This window comes from Aptenodytes patagonicus, chromosome 1, assembly GCF_965638725.1.
Source record: "Aptenodytes patagonicus chromosome 1, bAptPat1.pri.cur, whole genome shotgun sequence".
NCBI lineage: Eukaryota > Metazoa > Chordata > Aves > Sphenisciformes > Spheniscidae > Aptenodytes > Aptenodytes patagonicus.
This window is the reverse complement of record NC_134949.1, coordinates 67,054,808-67,078,766: the sequence shown is the minus strand read 5'-3', so window position 1 is coordinate 67,078,766 and position 23,959 is coordinate 67,054,808. Positions and strand designations below refer to the sequence as shown.

The window sequence follows — 23,959 nt, the reverse complement described above, 5'->3', positions numbered from 1 at the left end:
ATGAACCTCTGAAAAGAGGTTTCTCTGCTGCACTGACTCAGTTTCCCTGCCCTCACACTTTAGGTGTTTTACTGAAGCCTTGCTGTTGGGCTTTTTCTACCTGTCACTGGAGATGCTGTGCAGCATTGGGGAAAACAAATGGCCCGTGATGCCTCAGACAGCAACTCATTTTTCTACAGAGACTGGGTTTGGGGAGGGCTAAACAGCATGTCCTCTGTGTTCCAAAGCAGGGCCTGCTGCTTCTTGAGGCTTCAATATGAATCTTTTTGAACCCGAAGCTGTGAGCATTTTGTATACAGAAAACCAGTAAGATGTGGCCAGAGCAGGTTGAAGAGGGTGTCCAAGCCCAGGGACTTGTAGATATCATCACCCATGCATTTGAATAAGCTTCCGGTAAGTGTCTGTTTGAGTAACTCTAGAGGTAGCTGCTGGTATGGTGCCTCAACTTAGCCTAATTAGCAGGCCAGTTTCAGATTAATGTTTTAGCAACATAACTGTTCATGCTAAGGATTTTTGAATAGGAAATGATTGCTTTTGAAATACTTGCAAATGATCTTTTCTAAGTGAATGTAAGCTCCTTATCATAATCTCTGGAAATTTCAAATGTCTTAATTGTTTAATGGTACAATGCTGTCAGCGCACCATGGAAACTTTTCAAGTGGTGCATTTAAGCAATCAATAAACCCATGCAACTAGATTTAGGTTGTGCTAAGGATCTTATAGCTGCTCCATCGATGCTGCACTGATTTTCATGATTCTCAGAAGCACGTAAGTGTGAGAGAGACAAAAGCATTCAATATACTGAAAAGGAGAGAATTTCGCTACTTCTTACCTCTACTAGTGGATGCCAGTGAGTTATTGGTTTACGTGGGTAAGCCAACATTTCATTCCAATGATCTCTTCCAAGCCCTTCAGCATCAATTCCTGTCCGACATACCCCAATGACCTCATTGTGCCCTACTCTGAGAATTGTAGAGAGGCAGAATTTTTTTTAATAAAAATAGTTTTAATAACATCTGATGTATAATTCAGTTTACTGGTTTAGTGCAGCACAGAATACATGCCCAAAGTTTTCACATTATTTATTACAGATATTAGTTTTAGTGGTTGTATAGTAATATTAAGTTCTGTAATGGTAGCATCAAAAACCTCCAGCCACTACCAGAGTGCTTCTAGCAGCTACAAAAATAGCAATGAAGACACAATCCTTGCCATTAAAAGGTTACAACCCAAACGGCACAAGGACAGAAAAGGACCATAATACACCAAATGACCTAGAAGGAAAACATGCTTAAATTTTGTGGGAGAGGAAGGTGAAGGAAGGTGATGGGAAATACATTTCCTGCTGCAAATGCTTCAGATGTCATTTCACACTATATTTCCCAGCTCTGACTCTTGTGGTCATTGGAACTTCAGCCAAAAATGTGAAAGAGAGGGGTATAGCCGTAATAGGCTATAACTTAATACTTCATACTCTTGGCAGCGCCATAGAGTTGTTGAGGGACTCCAGAAAGTAATTTTCTGTACCTTGCCTACATGTACCTTAGAATAATGTTTCCTAACTTCATGTTAGCAAATGCTTTGAAAGGAGCAGCTGAAGAGGCCTGAAAGTGGGCAAGCTGCTGTGCTCTTCTCCCCAATGGCACCACAGTGCCCCTTTCACATCTGACCGAGAAAATCTTCCTGACAGAAGTTGGAGGACGATCAGAAATCTGATGGTGAGGAAAAAGAATCTGAAGGTTCGTGTTACTAAACTGGACTTTCACTGTTTATTTGCCCTGCCGTCTCAAGAGCTCATTACTAATAGCACTTGAACAAAGCAGACTTGGCTCAGGCATGATTCTGCTAGTCACTCTCTAGTTTAACCTGCAGTCCTTGAGCTACTCTAAGCAGGAGTATCTTCCTGTCAGTTCTCGGTGAGGACATAGATAATTGAGGCTCAGTGAGCACTGAACCCAAAGGTTACAAAGCTTCTTTATTGTGTCAACTGAAGGATTAATTATGACTTAATTCAATGAGGTAATTAGCACCTAATTCTTTTTTAGTTATCGAAATTTTCTTTGATTTCAAATACCTGGCATTTAAATAGAAATTAGAGATGCGAGGGTCTTTTTTAAACTGAGACATACCTGATTTATAAAGCTTTTATATAGTCTGGCCACCAGATGGGGACAGAAATGTATGCCAATGCTAGCGGTCCATAAGAAGATTGAGCCATGTTTCTTCCTCGTCACAGTTATTTATGACACAGATAAAATGGCCTGAGCTCTAAAAGGTGTGGAAGCTTTAAAACTCTTCAGGAAAAGACCCGAAGGCTTTATCTTTTGTGACACTTGAACTGACTTGAAAGTTCAGGGAGGTAGAAAGCAGTCGCTTGCAATGACCAGGTAACCTCTCACTGAAGATTAATGTTCAGAAAGCAAACTGTGCTTACCGATCGTAATCCATCACTGCAATGGAGAGGCTGACCTGGTCCACATTCTCTGGAGGGATATCAAAGATGATGGCCTCGTTATAAACGGGATTGAGAGTGTTCTTCTTCGTGGTTGTTTTCCTCTTTTTCAGTCTTCGACCCTCACACATCAGTGACACTTTGACATATGGATCTGTGTAACAGATAATCAGTTGTGGGCATTTGGACCCAATGTCATTCAAACGTGTAGTGTAAGAGCAATATTTTTTTGTAGGAATGTCATATTGATAAGACAAAAGCTTACAATTATTTTAGTGACCCTGGCAAACACTGCTTTCAATATGCTGTCAATGCAAAGGAAAGGTATGTGCATTCTGAACAGACATACCGACTGCCAGACCAAAGATAGCCAGTAGATCTGAACAGGGCCTACACCCATTCTCCTGCTACTTCCATTTCACAACCATGCTAAACACACAAAAACCAAGGAGTTCCTATTTGTACCCTTCCTGAATAGACTCTGCCTTGTTATTTAAAAAATAAGTAGATTCACCTGATGCGCCAGTTATATCCATTGCTTTGAGATTCCTACATTTGATGACTGTAAATGTCATTCTCCCAGCAGTAGGCAAATAACAGAGGGAAAACATGATCTCACCCAAATCTATGCTTTCCTGAAAAAGAAAAGCAATGATTAGAAATCTGCCCATATTGCCAACAATTCAATTCAGATCATGCAAAAATTTAGAATTTTTTTTAACATGGAGAGACTTCTTTTGCAGCCTCAGATGCTTTTGAAGAGGTCACAAACAATTTTCAGAAATTATTTCTGTAAAATACGGAAAGAGTGCCAACAGGATAATATTTTAGTGGCAGGATCTAGAATTACTAAACTGAAAAATTAAAACGAAAGCAGATCCAAAACTTTCTGGATTCCTGATATGTTTGTGTTGAATTTACACAAATGAAAAAGTACTGAGTGTAGAACATCAAGTTCTGATGTTGAAAAGACTCAGACTCCATCCTCTCCAATAGAAAGAAATACGGTGGAATATTTAGATGACGCACATTTACATGCCTTTTAGCATGGAAGGCTAAATAAATTCCTACATGGAATTTATGTAGGATATTTATTTCTGCACACATGTATGCATATGAAAAGTTTATACTAAATGCTTTGAAAAGATGAACGTGCTTGTAAAAGTTGCTAGCTTTAACGCTCTTACTGTTCTTTGAGGGGTTGTTCTGTTTTAGAGACAAGCAAAGTAAAGAAGTAGCACCTACAACTTTCCTGGCTCAAGGGCAACTTTTTGGAGGATAGTATACTCAGGAAGATGGATAAGGTCCATCTTAATAATTCTCACAAAAAGATAGTTTCGATGTTGAGACATTGTGCTGTGAATTCGTGCAATATGATATTGCTATACAGTTCAGATGCTACAACACTTGAGAAATGTAATCTAAGGAAGAGAGCTTCCATCAATTCTTATATTTTCTTTCCTCACAGTTATATAATTATCCTAATATCACAAAAGTTTAGTTGTTGAGATGTTAGTTATGTTCTAAATTTCTAATTCCTCTTCTTCTAACATTTTAAAAACGCCCCCAAAACAGCTCAAAGAAAATTACATATTAAGAACAACTCAGGATTTTTAAATATGAGCTTGTGAGGAGCATGTAAGGAAGTCACTTCTGTAAGGCAGCCATTCTCAAGCATGCTCATGTGATCTCAAAGGACTTTGACTGATACTAAAAAGCTTATTTTTAATATCCCAGCTTCAATATTTTATCTGTCGAACCTCCAGCAACCCCAAGAGTACAAATTTGTTTGAGAACTGCTGGATTCATGGTACAGCTGTTCTAGCATCAGAAGGCAAGCGTGATATATTTTTAAATGATACATACTAAAATAATGATTGTTGTGTAGATGACAAATACATTGCTTATAGTTATGAGACAGACTGGGGCTTCTTGTTCACATTTTTCAGCTGCTTATATGAACAGTTTTATAGACTTCCTTCAGGTTAATGCTCCGTCTAAATTGAAACAAGTACTTCAGATCTTTCTTGAGTAAAGATGGACTTAATCACATGCTTCAGGGTTTTGGTCCCCCCCACCCCCCTGCATTGCAGACTCTAGATCAAAGAATGCAGTTTTAGAATAGCTTTAAATTCTCTGTTGCACTGTTAATAAAATATTGACTTTTGTATAGGTTGGTCAATTCACATGTTCAGTCATTTTGCTGGGATTCTGTTCTGAGAATTGAGAGATTGATAAGCATGTGAACATGCACTGTGAGCAAATTTCATGCTTGTCAGGATTTCAGGATTTTAGATTTCTCAGGATTTCAAAATGATTTAGCTCATTCAGTCCACATAGGATAAATACAGCTATTTGACATCTCCTTAGCCCAACCCGTTACTTTGCCACACAGAGCGCAGAATTTTGTGCCACAGAGAACATTAACAAACTCACTTTTCTGTTTCAGAAAATATAAATAAAACTTGAACAAATGAAGTGTAATTCCTTTCACTGATTTGTTAAAGTAGCAAGTGCTCTCTGTTATATTTTACAGTTTTTGTCATATCTGAAAACTGTTTTGAGCACAGCTTCTATTGCTAGCGTTACCTTCTGAATTTAGAGTCTGATTGTTGTTCCTCATATCCATATGTGAAAGAGATCTCACTCTTTTGTTTGAAAAGGAAATATAGCTCCCCCACATCCAGTGCTTCAAGGTCTATGTTGAGGGAGGTGATGAAGATGAGTTGGATTAAAAAACACAGTGGGCAGCTCATAAAAGGGACTAGTTCTTCCTTCTTCAGAGAGATGACTTGTGTAGGTGAATAGAGAAAAAATCATTTTTGCAAGATGGGAGTATGAACTTGAGTATTCTATTATTTCTTTTTGAAGAGAAATTGGATAGACACTCAAAGGTTTGGGTGAGCTCAAATGATAAACAAGAATACAGACAGACAGGACCATTTACCATGACGTAAATACTTTAAAAGAAACATTGCTCAAAATACTTGCAGATCTCCATGTGGTGATTACTCTACCCTACTTTTCTGAAGAGCAGAGAAAAGAATGAGTGCTTAACAAAATGGCAACGGTTTGAGGTTTATGCTCTGTCCTTTTTCTTTCCTTTCTGAACATGATGTACTGAAGTTATATTGAAAAAGATCTTGGAAAATCTCCTGCCATCAAATCCAGTGATTTGACCATGCAAAGAATAAGCAGGATGCCTTAATGCAAAAAGAAATGCTTGGACAGCAAATGAGGGGAATCTTTTCGCTCTGCACAGCAGACTGTCCAAAGGGCAGATGTACTGAAGCTACCCGAGCTCTGTAACCTGTGTACTGACTACTCAGTTTGAAGTGGTAAGTGATGGTTTTAGGATTGGGAAAAGGCTCTCTACCACTCCACTGTTTATGCAGGCATTTTCTGACTCCTATGACCTATAACTGGAAAAAATGTGGCTTGTGCTGCCCTGAAATGTCTGATTTTCATTTTGTGGAACAACACTCATGTTGCTCTATGCACTATTTCAATAGATAAATTCTGCAGTAGCCTAGAACAGGTATTATTTCAAATAAACACCCTTGTCTATATCAAAGACATTTATGACTTACGCATTGTAAGATCAAAGGGCTAGAAATAAAATTAGTAGTTACCCTGCACTAATCCATAGACACCATTTAACTCTCCTGGTGAAGAGAACTGGCTGTCCTAGATTGCCACCACAGACTAGGAGTTCCCATTGTCCTCAGATCAAGTTCAAATACAAGTCCTTTCAGAATCCTTTGAAACAACTCTGATGATTTTATCTTTTTAATTTAATTTGGTACTAATTGTGGCATCTGATGTTTGGTAGACAGTGTCTTTTTGGTTAGTAAGGAATAGAAAATCCTAGTACTTTTACTCACAGAATCAGAGAATCATAGAATCATAGAATCACAGAATCGTTTAGGTTAGAAAAGACCTTTCAGATCATCAAGTCCAACCGTTACCCTAGCACTGCCAAGTCCACCACTAAGCCATGTCCCTAAGCACCACATCTACACGTCTTTTAAATACCTCCAGGGATGGTGACTCAACCTCTTCCCTGGGCAGCCTGTTCCAGTGCTTGACAGCCCTTTGGGTGAAGAAATTTTTCCTAATATCCAATCTAAACCTCCCCTGGTGCAACTTGAGGCCGTTTCCTCTCCTATCGCTTGTTACTTGGGAGAAGAGACTGACACCCACCTCGCTACAACCTCCTTTCAGGTAGTTGTAGAGAGCGATAAGGGCTCCCCTGAGCCTCCTTTTCTCCAGGCTAAACAACCCAAGTCCTTTCAGTTTCAGTTTCTACTCTGAGTATCTGTCGAGACTGGTGGTCTTTCTTCATAGTTGAGTGAACGGAGTACGTTTTGTTAGGAGCTCTAGAAGTCATAGGGCAACTGGGGATTAAGATATTAAAATGCACCATTAAAATAAACATTCTTTGGAACTCAATCACACAAGGTGAAGCTCAAGACTTACGAACTTTTAAATGTTCTTTTGAAAGATTAAGATTAAAATTATGCATATGATAGCATCAGAAACTGGGTATTGGGTAAAATGTCTGCAATATCACCATTCCCATACACACTTTTTTGTTAACTTGAGCACTACAGGTTCATGAATTTGGAGCTGAAAACACAGGTTCAGACCTAGATAATGAACAAAGTAAGGCTCAGCATTTAAACTTCTCATGGCAGTCTTTGTCTACCACATGGATTATCCCGAGTAATATTTTTAAATTCCCTGGATCCTAAGTATTATTGATTTTAATTAGGATTTAAAAATAGGATTTAAATTACTTCAGAATCCCAGTGCTTTAGAAAAATTTGTATTTCTCTCACTTTATAATAGACTAGATAATTAAGTTCACACAACTCATCTGACAGGAACCCTTCAGTCATGCAGATCTGAGGAAGCCAAGGCACAGACTGTCCTCAACAATCACGTCTGCATTACAGTCCACTTCAAACAAAACATGATGTTGAAGGCAGAAGCCTGGACCCAGTTGTTGCCCTCATGCAAATTTTTAACTATGCTTCAGATTCTTACATGTATCATATATTCAACTGGACTTGCACATTACTTAGGTAACTCCTATGAAATCTTATCTCTTTCCTAGGACTATTGTGAGTTTTTCTTTTTCTTCTTAAATTAAACTTAGATTTCAATTAACAGCTAGCTTTACAGATCCTTCTAATGATTCTACCCCACCGACTTCCAATAACGGGTACAGAAAAACCAGCATTGAGCACAGCTGCACTAATGCAAAAGGAAGCATTTGTTGTTACTGCATCTCTCTTCTTCATTTATTTCCCCTTTGTGTACACAAGCCATCATACAGAACTAAGGAACTGGAATGGTGGTAAGCGCTATACCAGCTTCAGTTATTTTTACGGCTCCCAGTTTACCTCACTACCCAATCCATTTTCTGGTACGGCAATGCTAGAACAAAATAAAACAAAGAAAACACAGACCTCAAATGCATATGTCAGCTATTCAGATGAAAAACGGTTTTTTTTTTTAGCTACACTACAGAATAAAGGTTCTTCAAATAGCGTAATTCTCATCCCACATAAGCAACCACACCTGAATGGATGTGCTAATCATTTTCTCCATCAGGTTACCAAGGATCTGTCCACATTCCCTGCGTTATGGCCTCTTGGGAAAACAGTCCAGGGGTTGGCAAAGTCAGATGAAAAATTGGTCCTTGTTCTATTATTTTTGTTATCTGACCCACTGGACACCAGTGCTCTCATTCTCACACTTACGCCTGTAGAAGAAGTAGCAGCATTTCGACAGAGGCTGGGCTCCCTACTCACAATACAGATAAACAGTGGAAGGATGTGAGGAGAAGTTTGAAGCCCTTGTAGGGGAGCATTGATTAGTCTGATCAAGTTTTTAGAACCACTGTTGCTGGACAAAGCTTTGCTGTTTCTTACTCCTTTTAATGTTCCCAGTTGTTTCCATTAAATTCAATTGAAGAGACAACTTTGAGCTAGGAACCTCCACAAATTCAGTGAGGAAGTTAAGCAGAGATCTTTCCATGTTCAGGGTAGTTTCTTCTCACATATCACCACTCATAATCCTAAACTGAATGGGAAAAATTATTTACTGACAGTGTAAGAACTTGTGTAATCTCCCTCCTATATTCCAAGATCTTCACTGGTTTCATATGCCAGCAGGAATGAAAAGCTTATAGAGAGCAGATATGTGAAATAAGGTGTCATTTTTGCATCTTTTTTTTTATCACAAATGAACTCTAGGCCATTTTTTTACTGAAGGTTGTTTCTTCTTCTTTTGAAGAAGCTTTTTTTGAAGCTTTGCAATTCAAACGAAGTCTTAAAAGAACAACTCACTATGGTTTCTTACAATAAGCTATGTAAATGCTACTGGAACTAAAAAATTTATACACTTTTATTGTTACTGGAGTGTCATTAATTTCCATGGTTAAAATAACAAGTATTTGCACAATTAATACTGCATTAGAAATAGAATTCTTTAAAAAAATCTTTGTTGTTACTTTCTTTATCATTCAGATTATCATAATCCACAGCAATTAATAATTTTAATTCTTAATCTCAATTTTAATCTCAATTTTAATATCCAGAACTACTTTCCTATTAATTGTAATTTAAATGATGTTTTAAAGATTGCATGTGAGAATGGCATAGAGAAAATACGAAGGGTGGCATGAATTTATTTTGTGCTTGATTCCTAAACAAGTGATTTGCAAATTTTTTTCTCTTCATTTTCCTGCTGTATTTTGAGTAAGCATCTGTACTAAGTATTAATACTTTTGTAGATATCAAAGAAGTTATTCAGGCATTTACATTCCTAGACTTCCAGCTGTTTCCTTTAGTCATATGGAAAATTCCTTTTCTGTATAGTATGCAAATTAAAAAAAACATTGGCAGAATTAGACCTTTGGATTACTTAAATACACAGGAAGATAATTCCCCCAAAGGACAGATTTCTCTTTTTCTTGTTCTGTTTAGAAGCATATTTTTTATATATATATTCCTGCTTTCTAATAAAAACTACTGACCTCAAGCTTCAAGAATCAGGGATAAAATAAAACATAATGATAAATGTTGGGGGATGGATGGAAAGAAAAGAAAAGAGAAACCTGTCTACTCAGTTAGTTAAGAATGTAGGAAGACATTTATGGTTTTGAGGTATAGATTAAAAGAATGATAGGAAAGAGCAGTACAGAAATCTACCAGTCTGTCTGTTTTCTCATCTATGCATTTAGAATTTGATGGCATTTATGCTGTCACAGAAATTGTCAAAAGTTACATGAAGGTTGAACTGGAGAGCTAGTTCTGCTACCTCTCAAAGGGATTTTACTTTGGAAACCTTGTCCCCACAGCTAGTATTTATTTTCCTCTCCTGTTATTCTTTGCATATCAAATCCAGCTCTTTTTCTTCCTCCCAGCACCACTTATTGATTGCGCTGTTGTGCTGGGAAATGAATCAATGAGGTTTGTGTTTGTTCTTGCCTCCGTGGAAGACAGTATGGAAGCAGTGGGGCCTGTTGCTCTATAATGACTGCGTCTTCTGCTTGTGGAGGCCTAATGCTTGTTTTAGTCTGACATCCTGATAGCTCTGGGTAAGCGCAGCTGCTGATTGCAGTCCTGATTGCAAAGAGAGGACTCCCTGAGATAGCACGCTGGGTCCAGCGGGCTGAATGCTCTCAATAGCACCCCAGGAAGCCTCCTGTGCTTCTTTTGTCACTCCCTCTGTACATAACCATCTGTCTTGTGCACCAGGGGGGTAGTTTCATCTTGCCAGGCAGCAAGGAAGCCCGTTCCTGCTTTGGAACAGCTGAGAACAGAGGTGCTTCTGTGAACTAACCGTGGCATCTACCGGCACGTGAATGAAACAAAATGCATGTGGCTTCCAACACAAAGATGCTCTTCCGAAGCAGCAATGCATTGACTGCAAAGAGATTATTTGCAGTTGGAAACTCAAAGAGCACTTAGGGCACAGCAGATGAGTCAAGCTGTGCACCTTAGCATAGCTAACTTCCCTTGAGGAAACCACATTCTTGGTTCATCTAATATTTCTTACTTTTAAGGTAGACTGAAAGTAGCAGTTTGCCTCTAGAAAAGCAGAATATTCAAATAATTTATTGTTTCAAATGAAAAGAAACATTCAACAATAATAGAAACCTTCCCTGCTTTCAGTAACTGGACAGAAACCCACCCTTTCTCCATCGTCTTTTCTAGTTATCGCCCAGAACTAAAGCAATCCCAAATCTAAATGAAAAACCTCAACATGTTTCCTGTAAAGACTGACCCAGAGTATTTGCTCATGTACTCAGCAGCAGGTGATCACGTGAATCCTTTATGTCACCAGCCCTGATTAAAAATGACAAATGCCGGCTATTCTTGGCTTTAAAGGGGCTGTTCCCATTATAGAGATGATAAATGTTTCTATATTGACAAGCCTTTACTCTTTCACAGGTTTAGCATTGTGTTAAAGCTTTTATGTACATTTCCAGAATCACTACAGGCTAAGTCCATTCTGATGAGGATGGCTAATTGTAGAGCATAGCACCCTACATTGCTGGTGATAAAACACTTCCTGGTAGTGCTGCTCTTTGAACACTAAGAAATAGGACAATCCTTATAATGTGGCCTCAAAGTTTGACTACCGTAAGACAAACCTTTGTCAGCTCTATACCACTATTGCCTTACTCAGAGTAGTGTGCCAGTTTTTGTCCAGTTACAAAATTGCGAACTATGGAGAAAACTAAGCAAAGACAATGCCTGCAACTGCTTTGGGTGAACTGCAGAGGTGGGATTCATTCTTGTTTGATCAGGAAGTCAGAAGAATCTCTTTCCATTACAGAGGCCAACAGCTAGCAGGATTACCTGGGTGACATCCTACTCTGGCAAGTGTCTGAGAGAGATCTACTGAGACAAATGTTACTGTCCTGTTTATTAAAAAAAGGTGTCTAAGCACTTCTGTCTTTTCCAGCAATGCTTTTCCAGCAATGCTATTCCAAGTGCTTTAGAAACAGCAATCACACATCATGTGCGTCACATGAAGTCTGTGTCCTTACAAAACCTTCTTTCATATCCCACTTCACAAATGAGAAAACTGCAGCACTGAAATGCCTGGTGTTGGAAAACTAAATAATAATGAAGTTCCATCCTTCTACATGACATAATTCAAGAGGCTACAAATATATGACAGCTCCATGACTAACATCCCCAAGAGACTACCACTGTGCTGGAAATGGCTTTCATCTAAATTCTGAGCCCTATTTTTTTTTTTTGTCCAGTTGCATAGTTTCCTACAATTGGTTACACTAACAGAGTTCACAGAATACCTTTGGAAAGAAAATGTTTCTGACAGTCACTTGCCAATGTTTTTAGGCAATGACGTTAGAGGCAGAGATTTCCAAAGCAATCAATCATTTTAGAAAGTATAAAAAGTATGATAGGAAGTTAATAAACTTTTACATCCAGAAAGTGTTAGATCACAAGAGGTGGTCTTTTTGCCTAAACAATTTTGCAACACTGAATATTTGTACTTAAGCGTTTGTTAGCAATTCCAATAAATGAGTTTTCTTTTTTTAAAGTATGCGGTATGTTTTGCTGGTAACAAAACCTCAGAAATGTATGCAGAAATCACAAGCACTTTGCAAAAACGGAAGCTAGATATGTTTACTAAACAATCCATTTGATATTATTTGTTTGCCTCTGATGTTATGAATTCGTTTCCTGAAGTGTATTAAGAATTACAGTATTCCAATATACTGAACAACTTCCAATATACTGGACCACTTCACAGGTGGTCCAAAGCTGCCTCTTGAGTTTTTCTTTTTTTTAATTATTCAAACAAACAGAAATAAATGATGGATTATTTATTGAAAAGTCAATCACCCATGTATAAGCAAAATTTGGGGATATTAATATCATCAGATATCTAGGATACTTCTTTTCCACAACCAATTTTACACCAAATTTACTTTGATAATTTAACATTAAGAAATGAAAATGCTTTAGCACTTACAACAGGTACATGCTACATATTATACAATAGCTGCAGGTTTTCAACATAACGTATAACAGAGAAACAATGATATGAATGAAAAACTAAAGGAACAAAATACAAACTACAAAAGATTAATAAATATCAACAGTTGAAAATCATATGAATAAAAATGAGCAAGTGGGGAGGCCAATCCTGCACTTATATAAAATAGTTTCGAATTACTATTATGAGCAAAAAAAAAAGTACTAAAACTGTGGATTCCCACAGAGTCATTGGTTTTACAGCCAAAAGAACTCAGTGCAACCATCCAGTCTGATTTTCCCCAGACTGTGTATTTCCTGTACCAAATAAAAACTCTTTATGGATGTGCAAGCAAATCTTTTAAAAATTATGTTAACTACTGACAGAGAGTCTTTGCACAGTAGAGAATCTCCCGATCTCCTGTGGTAACTTCCTTCACTGACAAAATGTTGCAGTTCATTTCCTTGGTAAATCTGTCTAGTAGGTGTTCAACTCTGAGACTGCAGAGCCTTGTGTCATAAAAATAGGTTCTTTCCAAGCAGGTAATAGGAATGGTTTTCACCCTCACTCTGCCTTCTGAATAGAAAATTCTTGACTATGGAAGAGATGTAAAAGACTCAAAGCTGGGGAGAGGCTACTTCTGCTGTGTTTTTTAAGTTTTGGACCAATCCTTTGTTCTATCACTTCTACCATTTTCTACCATCTTCTACCATCTATCATTTAGCAACAGCATGAGCAAACCACTGGGTGTAGGAAGCATGTCTGAACAAAAGGCTGAAAAACTTCACAGAACATACAAGAAAACAGAGCAGAGGTGAGAAAGGGAAAAGCATGAGAGAAATAATATTTGCAGAATGGCATCTTGGTTCCTATGCTCTACTGTGTAAGTAAGGACCTTCCCACTGAGACAGGCAGTTTGTTTTTTAAAGATTCCTTATGAACACCAAAGCATGCTTGCCTGGAGTACAGTTATTTTTCACTAATTGCAGAACCAGCTGGATCTTTTTTTTCAAGGCTTAATCCAAGTCCAGTTGACTCTGGCAAGCATTAGTAAGTTATTTAATTGCTAGTTAGTGACTTTAGTAAACTTTAGATCTGGTGCTTAAATATAATTCCCCAATGATTAACATCTTATGCACTGTTTATTCCCGTGCAGGATTGGCTCCCTCATCTTACAGTTTCTGAAATGGCAGAACTAGAAACCTTTATTACTAACCAATTTTAATCTACATGAAACAGCTGAAGTAAAACACAAGGCAGCACACTGCACATGTAGTAACAGGACATCTTATAGGAGGGTTTCATTTTGCCAGGAAAAATCAATTCAATCAGTTTCTTACATAATTTTCTGAGAATAGTGCAAGGCTTGTGAAAGCTGATGCGGTCACCCACTACTAGAAGATACCTCAATTTTATGTGTTTATTGTTAATGGTTTAAGTGGAGACAACTTATTCATACACACGGAATACTGTAAACTATACTGGCTGAAAGGCTGAAATCCGAAACTTCATGCTTCCTCTTAAACGTCATACATAGTAAAACACCAGCAGAGTGAATTAAGCACTATAACTGCATGTACTAACCCTTAGTGAGGAAGAAACTTGAATTAGAATTCAGCGCCAAGATTAGCAACCATTTTCATCCAGATGTATATTAGTATCTCTCCTAACTTCATAATTTGGTATGGCATTTCAATCTGCTCAAAACCAGTGATGAACAGTCCAGGGATTCTAATTTGCTGAAACCATTCTAGTTATCAGCTAAAATCTCACCCACATGCCTGTTGCAAAGGACCAGTGAGCATTTAAATCATTACTAAAGTATTAAGGATAATATCGAAGCTAGAAGAAATTTAAAAAATTGTTACTGGGCTATTATTCCAAGACCTTAAACACAGATTCACTTTGAAGCTTGAGAACACAGCTCTTAAATGTACCTGAAATCTGAGCTTGATCAAAGTAAGCATACACAGATGTGGTTTTCTGGAGGTGTGCCGGAGGCTGTTAAGACCAGTTTGGTAGACCCAGCAGTTAAAATAAACAGCTGTTTTTGTGAATTCACATTTAAAAACTGTCTCCACTATGCTCCGCTCCCTAATATTTCTCCTTTCTTAGGAAACACAGTGCTCATGCTCAAACTGGTGAGGAAATACCAGTCCTCTTTGTCCTTCTAGTCATGCAGACCTAGACTTCCCTGTCTAGCAGGTGTGAACAGCATGAAAACATTTGGGAAAAGAGGCATGGGAAGTCTCTGGTTCTATGGAAGGGATGGTATGAAGCTTCTGTCACTGACGCAGTGTCTAGTACTGCTCTGTCCTCTGTTCATCCCCGCTGTGGAAGTCCAGCCCATGCCAAAACCCAAAGCTCAGACTGTTTTGGATACCTCCACAGAACAAGGGATGGGAAAACTTCTATATAAATAGCATAGTAGTTAAAAAAAAAACAAAACAAACAAAAAAAAAAACCCGCACCCCACCATTTAATTTTTTTTCTCCCTCAAATTTCAACCAGGGAAGATGATTCTGGATTTCAAGATTAATAAAGATAATGTTTGGAGACTGGTGGTTTTCCCACTGGTAGCCTGTCATCCATCCTGTCATTCATGCAGGGGCCTCCTTTTCTTGCTTCCAACAATAAACAAATAATTTCTATTTCCTAAGTCTAGTTGCTTGTGCCTCTTGAGTTTTTCTAGTAACCAGCAGCAACACAGGTACATCTACTGGGGACCCTAAGCACAGGGCAGCCAGCAAAGAACATTTTAGACTTCAAGCATTTTTAGCCTCTCTCTCTTCCTTCACAAGATTCCCAACCTATGAAAATCTGCTAACAAGGGCAGGACAGGCCCTGTTCCTTAACAGATGGTCATTTTGAAGGACAGAGTATTTTGCTAACAGGAAAACGTTAATTGTTCTTGTTAAGCAGTGACTTTCATGATGTACTATTTAATTAATAAACCTAATTTATATTTGCACAGTGAGCCATAAGGGTGATGGTATGTTCCCAGAAGATTTTCTAGTAATTAAGTTTTATAGCTTCCTAAGCATCTTATTCTCTATGCTCAAAGGAAAATATTGACAACTTTTTTTTTTTTCTTTCAGACTCTGCTGATAAACAGGATGCTTTGCCACAAACTACAAAAGAGAAATTAAAATATCACATTAATGCTTTTGGAACACATTACTTACTGTGGTGGCACAGTGGATGTCTTTCCATACATTGGCTTCCCTGGAGAGATCTGAGACTTCAAAAAGGTTATCAAGAATAACTTCCCCAATCATGTCATGTCTAGAAAATCTGTCAAAATCATAAACACTGAAATGCAATTTCCTGTTGCTGAGTTGATCATAGGCTACAGGAAACTGAAAGGTTTCATCAAAGACAGGATTTAATGTCTTTCTGTGAACTCGTGTCTGAAACTTCTTTTTCCTATCTGGAAGCAGATAAATCTTAACGTAGGGGTCCGATGTTCCTGTGAAGTCTTTAGCAGGCAGATCTAAGGCTTTGACAATTGTGACAGCCAGGAGTTCATTCTCATAATCATACCGGAGAGTGAAGTTAAGTTTTCCACATGTTTTCACATCTTCTTGTTGTCCATCAGAATCCACAGACTTCTGTTTGTAGAGTTCCGGTTTTATTCTCCCAATGCTGGTTGTCGTCTCTCCCCTTTGCAAAATCGGATCTGTCCCCATGTTAAAATCAACACTGGACACTTGCATCTGCCTTGGCAAGTGCCTCCTGAAAGAATTGTGCCTGCACACATACACACACACACACACACACAAAACGAGCCATGATTACCTCTGGGAAAAGACCTGGCTATTACTAAGTAGAAAATACAAGAAGACCAAATTACTAAGGGTTCCTCTCTTTAAAATAATTTTAAAATAATCCCCCCCAAATGTTTTGCAAGTGTTAAAACATCCTTGAGAGGAAATGATCATTCAGAATGAACTTCTTCGCCCGAGAGACACACATTGTCCTGGCAATACACGTATTTATAACCTTGTTTTTGGGCTATGCAGCTGAAACCAAATTTAGGTTCTTTCACAGAACAAGCTGACAGTTCCAACATTGCTTGAGCCTACTGTGCTAGGGCCTGAGTAAAGTATAGTCAGGCAGAAAAAAAATCACTTGCAGAATTGTCATCAGTAATTCCTGGATTTTGGAGGCATTCCGTGGTGTTTTTTCAATTAAATATTTACCAAGCTTCAGACTGATCACTGTGAAAGGCACATGAAAAGGCCATACAGAGCTATGTTTGGAGGTTTTCAGCATAGTGCTTTGCCATCCTACACTATTTTATATACACCTGCTTGGTATTTGCTACACTGAGGTACAGGCTGCCTTCTCCAATCATACTGGGAACATTTTGTTCTGGCTGCAATACATTTCAAAGTTTTGGTCAACATTTTTCTGTGATACGTTTTTTTCCTTCTGTTCTTACGCTCTGCTGTGTAGTGTTTTAGAAAGCTGATTCCTGTACTCCTAGCAAGATACAGTGTGTTTAAATCCTTGTAATTCTGAATACAGTGTTGCATAAGCGTATGTATTTATGGGCTTATCTTGACTCATGAACATCAATGGAAATTTGTGCCTTTCCTACTACGACTGAAATCAAAGCCCTGGTATGCCATAGAGCCTTACAGTAGTATAAAAACACTGGTCAAAAAACTTCATAGAATTAATCATCAGCAGATGCCATTATGACCACACTGTCCAGTTTATTTTTTTGGACATTTTCACATTTCCTTGGTACTTCACTACCCCAACAATCTGTACTGGAAAAGCTCACTACCTCCTCCTGTGAGCATACTTAGTTGCCATTAAAAAACAATTTAATTGTCAGAATTTCCCCTGCTTTTTGCAATCAATTGCTTATTAATGCCAAATGCAGCCTTGCCTTATTGCTTGGTTTCCCTGTGGTGTTGTGTTCTGAAAACAAGAGGTGTCACAGCTGTGTGTTTCTTTCTTTAAATCAGAAATGCAAATTGTCCATTTGAAAGCAACCAGGACTCATTTCATAGATATTATTTGTATTCTTGCTGAAGTGAAGTGGTTGCAGAAGGCATGAAGCACAAAACTACTGCAGTTCAGCTGAGCAGAGATAAAAGAGGGTAATCTGCAGCCATTAAATTATAGACAAGAACGTTTGCCCTTTTGGCTGTTCCAGTACTGGTAGGTGCAGGGAGCAGCCCTATCATAATACAAGAATAGGAGAGGGAGAACTTCATAGTCTAGATTTGAAGTAGGTCCAAAAAATCCAGGTGTTTTGATCTCAAATTTAGATGAACAATACACCCCTCTCATAACACATTCTACCTTTGTTTTTTTACAGACAGACAAGTTGAAAGATTTTCTTTTCTCTTAAATATTAAAACTCACCAAATTCATAGTATACAATGTCTACATTGGAACGGAGTGAGGAGTCAAAAGGCCCTAACTAGTCAGAAAAGTACAATATTGTCCTCAGGGAGTTTTAGGGCTGTCCTTGTGTCTTTGTCCTCTGAGAAGTCCAGTCTTGTAGGTGTGCTAAACACAGGGAAGGAACTGAACTCCACCCAAAATGTAGTGACAATAAATGTTTGGGCATGCAGCAATTTCAGCACTAGCTCTCTAGTATCTTTGACTCATAATGAAGTCCAGGGAGACCTGTGTTACTGCTACTTCTGTCTGTGCTAATGAAACCTGTGCAGGTAGGCCTTCCTGAGTGCTCCTCACACCTGCAGCCGTACTACTGAGATGCCCAGATAATCGTGTTCAAACCCTGCCATAGACAAGCAGTAGAGAAAACTGCCTACGCAGGGGAAACAGTGAAGCTGACTGTATGGCATTTCCAGTTTGGGTGAAAACAGATACACAAATTCTCTTTTCCTTGACTTCTCTTGCATTTATGAAGATCTGAGTTAATACTTGTAAAAATAACATATAAACCCCCAAATCTATGATTTCTAAGGTACCAACCTTCTTTCAAATTTCCAAACTTTTGCACGTAAGATCCTCTAGTGAACGTAGTCATTGTTGCGAGATGTCAGTAAGTAAAACAGTGCGGCTGTATGGCTGTTCCCTGTGGGAACCAGCAGCGCTTTTGCTCTAGTAAGCCGAAGTCCTAATTACATAGCGCCTAGTATCTGTTCTGAGTCACACCATTTCACCAAGACAGCTAATTGGTCTGTTAATTATTAAGATGCTTCATTGTTGTCATGGCAACATATTTATCTTCCTTTGTTCTGCAGTAACAAAGGAATTAATGACTGTGATAATGAAGTACAAGGATGTCAGGCAACCACGTTGTGAAAAAGCTGCAAAGCTACTAACGTGTGCAAATCCAGGTACCTCAACCCCTACCGGCTCTTACATGTAGCACTCCTATAATAGACATGCCTTCCATAACTTAGAACAAATACATTTTGAGTGACAGTAAATCTGTATGTAAATCTCTAATATAAAATTGTGCTTGCATAGGACTAATGATAGTATGAAGCTGATTTCTAACTCAGTAAGACTGCCGTATGTAAGACAAAAGAGAAGTATAGGATGCTGATTTATGATATTACTTGAGATTTATGAGAGACGGCTCTGGTCTAGCTTTCTTAGATGACATTAGACCAATCTTCTGGATCAAATCCAGGAATGGACACCAGCACTTGTGGTATTTAGACAGACCAGAGGCTGCTGTCTCCTCCTTGCAATCACTAAAGTCAACAGATCTGTTTGTTTTTCTTTAACCTTAACATTCCCAAGCACCTCACTTTCGCCTTTGTGCTTCTTGGGAACTGACTTACTCTTTGCAGAGCTGAATGACAAGCTCCTCTCCGACCTAATGCTAAGGAGCAAAAAGCACGTCCTTTAAAAATACAGGTGAACATTTGAAGGAAGGAATATCATAGAAACAATAAACTATATTACAGAATACTTTCACAAAGTATTGGGAAGAGTGGTTTTCAATAACACAGAGTAAAAATATTTGTAAACGAATACCATTGATGCAGGACTTCTTCTATCGTAGTTTACTGGTTAACTGGGATCAAGGACTAAAGAGCTTTTTTTTTTTTTTTTAAGAACCAGGTCTTTTCATATTATTGGGAACTATGAAAATGATATAGTTCTAATTAAGCAGAAATTCACCATTTCCCTACACTAACATGTCTCCATGTTAAATGTACAGTCTATAAAAAGTGATCAGGCACATTTTATTATTGCTCTGAATGGCTTCTTAAAATCCTTATGCTTCAATTACAATGACTTAATATGATTCTATTTCTTTTATTAAGAGCTGATGGCCGCAAGAATCTATCACAGAACTGGTAACAACGCTCTTCTTTGCCCCAGCTCAGGTGAGATCAGTGTTGAGGAGACAATCCAGACAGCAAACATTTCTCTTAGGTCCTTTGTCAACTGAATACAGTTAGGAGATGGTGTATTTGGGTCACTCAGGACTCCTGAGTACAACGAAGCAGTGCTGTGTCAAAGACGGTGCAAGAGAAAGCTATGCTACCTCTGTGTCTGCTAATGGCTCTGCTTTATTTAGAGGTCCCCAGTGAAGGACACCAGAGACAGTTTTTAGCCATTTTGTGATCCAATATTCTGTGGCACAAGGGAGAAGGCATAATCCAGAAAGCTGGTCTAAATGGCCAGCCTTCATCTCATGTATGATATTCTTGGCAGCAATAATTATTATGGGATGTGGGAAGGTTAAGACTCACTTAAGGCAGGTGGGTGTATAGAAAAAATGTATTTACAAACGCAGAAAGGACCATTTCTGGGTGATTTTTAAGACACATCTCATTCTAAACATGTTTTGTAGCAAGGGTGCAGAGTTTTTCAGCAAACTGTAAAGAAAGGTGATGTCTCCAAACACCCTGCTATGAATTGGCTAAGGTGGGACAACCAGTGTTACTCAAAGCAAAGGAACTGTCCCTCTCAGGAGAGATGTAACCCTGATAATCTAGAGACGATAAAAAGAAAAAGCTCTCTTACAAAGTTACCAACATGTGCAGAAAGAGTAGGGTCGATGGCAGGTTTTAATTTTGTAAAACTGTCCTTGGCTTCACGGATATTTTATATGCATTTAGACCCCAGTCCAAATCACTCTAGAGGTCTGTGGGAATACTTTCACAGCCTGAAGTAGCTCTGGATCGCATCCCTGGAACTTCTTTCTTCCCCTATAGTACCACAGGGACTATTCAAGTCCATTTGCCAGCCAGCTCTTTCTTCTGTCTGTTCAGAAGTCAGTCAGTCTGACCACCTACAGATTTACCTGTTGGTACGTGATAGATAAAACTCTTCCAATTAATACCCTATTAGGTAATAGCGGGTTGTGTAATGTCCTTGTCATGCTAAGCTGTATCAATTTTGGTCCCTCTGTGTTTAGTATAACAGTTACAATTTCAAAGTTGTCTTCCCAGTATTTTGGAAATGTTCCTCAGAGTGGCTTGGATACTGTGCTCCCTTCTCTTAGCAGATACAGTAGCTGGAGCCAGGCATAGCCAGGGCAACATGGCTTAAAGCCAGCTGTACAGTCTCATAATCCAGGAGATGGTCCAGCTGCTAAAGTCAGCTAGACCTCCTGTGGCTGGAGCGCTCTCATTTTTGTGAGCCTCCTGTGGTTGCCTGTTGGCTGTTCCATGCTGTTGGAATAGCTGGGAAAGGGGACTTTAGCATTCACCACCGCAATGAGCGCATTGAGCTGGCAAAACGCTGTCTTAGGCACTCACAGAAGGCCAGCAAAGTATGTGCCCACTAAATGTAAAGCACATGTCTTCTCTAATCTTGTGCCTCCAACGATTATTGTGAATGTGAGCTTTTTTTTTTTTCTTTGGTAGCATGTGTTCATTTAGCAAATGTTTTATTGAGGGAAAGCTACTGCCTACACAGTATTTGTATTCTTACTTATGTCATTACGCAACACTTCAGGTGCCTCCTTTAGCCTTCATTTTCCTATTCTTTGTTTATAAAACATTCCGCCCCTCTTTTTTTTTTTTTCCTGATGTAGAAAGATATCTTTGCGGTTCACTGTTTGTTTTCCGTGCATTAAATTTGTTGACAGTATTTGAAGAAAACCTTGTCTGAAACTATAGGTCACTGCACACGCCTTCACTACTTTTCAACATAAAGCAGTTCCTGAGGGAAAATAAAAGTTTGTGTCCTTCACTTTAATACAAAAGAAATCATTTCAGCAATATTACATGCTTGTCATTTATTTAAGGATCTATATAAAATCTGTACTGCTTTAAGATCAGTCCATAAGGTTCTACATTCTTAGACTGGGATTTTAATTCCTTTATAAGTGGCAAACCACGTCTTAAAGAAATGTGCCATCAACAACAAATCTGTCATTTATTTAGCGGAGAGGGAAACTTTCATCTGCAAAAGCAACTGCTGTATCTATAAAAATATCTGTGAAAAGCCAGACTTGCAGTAATTTAAAAAATAACACTGAAAGATTTTCCTATACACAAAACCTAAAATGGAAATGCTTGAAGTAGTAACATATGTCTTTACAAAGCAGTAGAAGACATAGATTTGGTCTTCATATGTTAAAATAATGACGTAACTGAAGGTACACCGTACGTTTCAGAATATTCTGTTCAAAGGACACTGAGGCTTCACCTTCACGTGACTGCTGTTTCACCCATAACTGCTAAGAAGTCAGTGAATAATCCAGGATCCTGGAAATTTTCAGCAGCGTGTCCCGGCTCTACCTGTTCCCAGGAAATGTGCCACAAACGCGAGTGCCCCTGACTTACCTTGATGACGATGTGGGCTCAGTGATCTGCCTCTGCATGCGTGCATGTCTGATCAGATGCTCTTTCAGTGCGTTCTGGACCTCTGCTGGTATATCAGGTGAAGTGTGGCTAATTTTCAACGCAGCTTCAAGTACCTTTGTTGTAGGTTTCCCATTTTCTTTAACTTCCTTTTTCTCACTGGTCTCAAACACCTCCGTAGGAGCACTGGAGTTGCTCTGAGGGACATTACTGGCATTGGAAGTGAGAGGTTTGCTTCTCCAGCAGGGCCAACACAACTTCCAAAAGACAAAAAGCGAGACTACCAGCAAGGCGAGCCCACAGAAGCTGACGACTACTGCTAACAGACTGACTGAGATGTCTGCAAGGAATTAGAAACAAAGATCATCATGACAGACAAACATGGAGAGAAAAAAAACATTAAAAATGACACAGGTAAGGAGATGATAGAAGCATTTTGATCATTATCTCGCATAGAGCTTTAAAGTCGTATTTAATCTTTTTTTTTCCTTTTTGATATCTACGCCTGTACCTTTAAAATGTTATCATTCTCTAATATCTATGTCACAAATACTCCATTAATTGTTTTTCAGGCCAGGGGCCAGTATCTGTACCCCTAGCCATGCACTCAGTCAGACTTCTCAGGAAGTGAGGGATTACCCAAATGTTCCCAAATGCTCCCAGCCATTGTTGTCAAAGGGTGTCTGCTCAGGAACACATCTTGCTGAAAAAGTTAAACACAGTCAACTTTTTCTATAAGTGCACATGAAGATAGACCAGTTCTAAACCACCAGGCCGATACACAAATTTCTTCAGGACTTGCCAAACTTTTGACTGTGTGCTAACTTTCTCAGAAACATGTTAAAACCTAACATTTAAGTGGCATAAATAGGGACAGGATATAGTTTGTCATAAATAAGAAATTTCTAGAGTTAAATCCTAAGCTCTGGATCAAGACTGTGTTAGACCAAGACAGCACATATACATCGGTATCTAAAATTCTGCTCTGAAAATGCAGCTAGCTTCAGAGCACACTATACAACGCCCTGAGTTGTACAGGGAACATACTGTACACTTAGCTACCCTTGCTGCCCTGTATTTGACTTTTTCTGCCACAGTTAGTTAGCATATCCAATAGCACGGCCAAAGGTAGAAGAACAGATTTCATACCAACGAAATTCTGTGAACAGACTTGTATTTTAGGAGATGGTGGATCACCAGAAATGCCAGTTGAGCCCTAATTAGGAGTTTTATTCTATGTGACATGTTTCAGTTTGATTTTTCCAGTATCATGTAAAATTATAAAATATAACCCAAAAAATGCCTTTCCTTTGAAAAGATCCTTTTGTATGCCTTAAAAGTATTCAATAAACCCTGCTTAAATGTCCCTCAAGTAATGGCTGCTGCTGCTTATTACAACAAGTTTTGACAGTTTAACAGCTAATATTTTGTATCCATAGCTCCAGTCTACAGCTACTGAACTGAACCAGTGAAAAAGTGCAACGAGAGTTTAAGCATATTTTTTCTAGACGATCACAGGAAGAAGAACAGTCCTCTAGGTATGTATTAGCTCCATGGAACAGTATGTACCTCACAGGCCCCTTTGAGAGACGAAGATTCCAGTAGAAAATTTGGGAACATTTTCTTTATTAATATATAATATCCAGATACATTTCTCAGTAACAAACACTGAACTTAAGGCCCATTCAACATGAAAATGCATGAGAATAGCAAAAGC

General features: G+C 38.6%; 1 protein-coding gene across 1 annotated transcript in view; it reads right to left on the bottom strand.

Moving 5' to 3' along the window:
* The window catches only part of SYT10 (synaptotagmin 10), a 40,143-nt gene that overhangs the window by 4,759 nt on the left and 11,425 nt on the right, over nt 1-23,959 (bottom strand). Inside the window, exons 2-6 of the mRNA XM_076340442.1 lie at nt 22,225-22,582; nt 15,664-16,228; nt 2,967-3,087; nt 2,435-2,606; nt 833-962 (exon numbers count right to left, since the gene is read on the bottom strand). Coding sequence (XP_076196557.1) covers nt 833-962; nt 2,435-2,606; nt 2,967-3,087; nt 15,664-16,228; nt 22,225-22,582 — 1,346 coding nt within the window. The remainder of the gene's footprint in view (nt 1-832; nt 963-2,434; nt 2,607-2,966; nt 3,088-15,663; nt 16,229-22,224; nt 22,583-23,959) is intronic.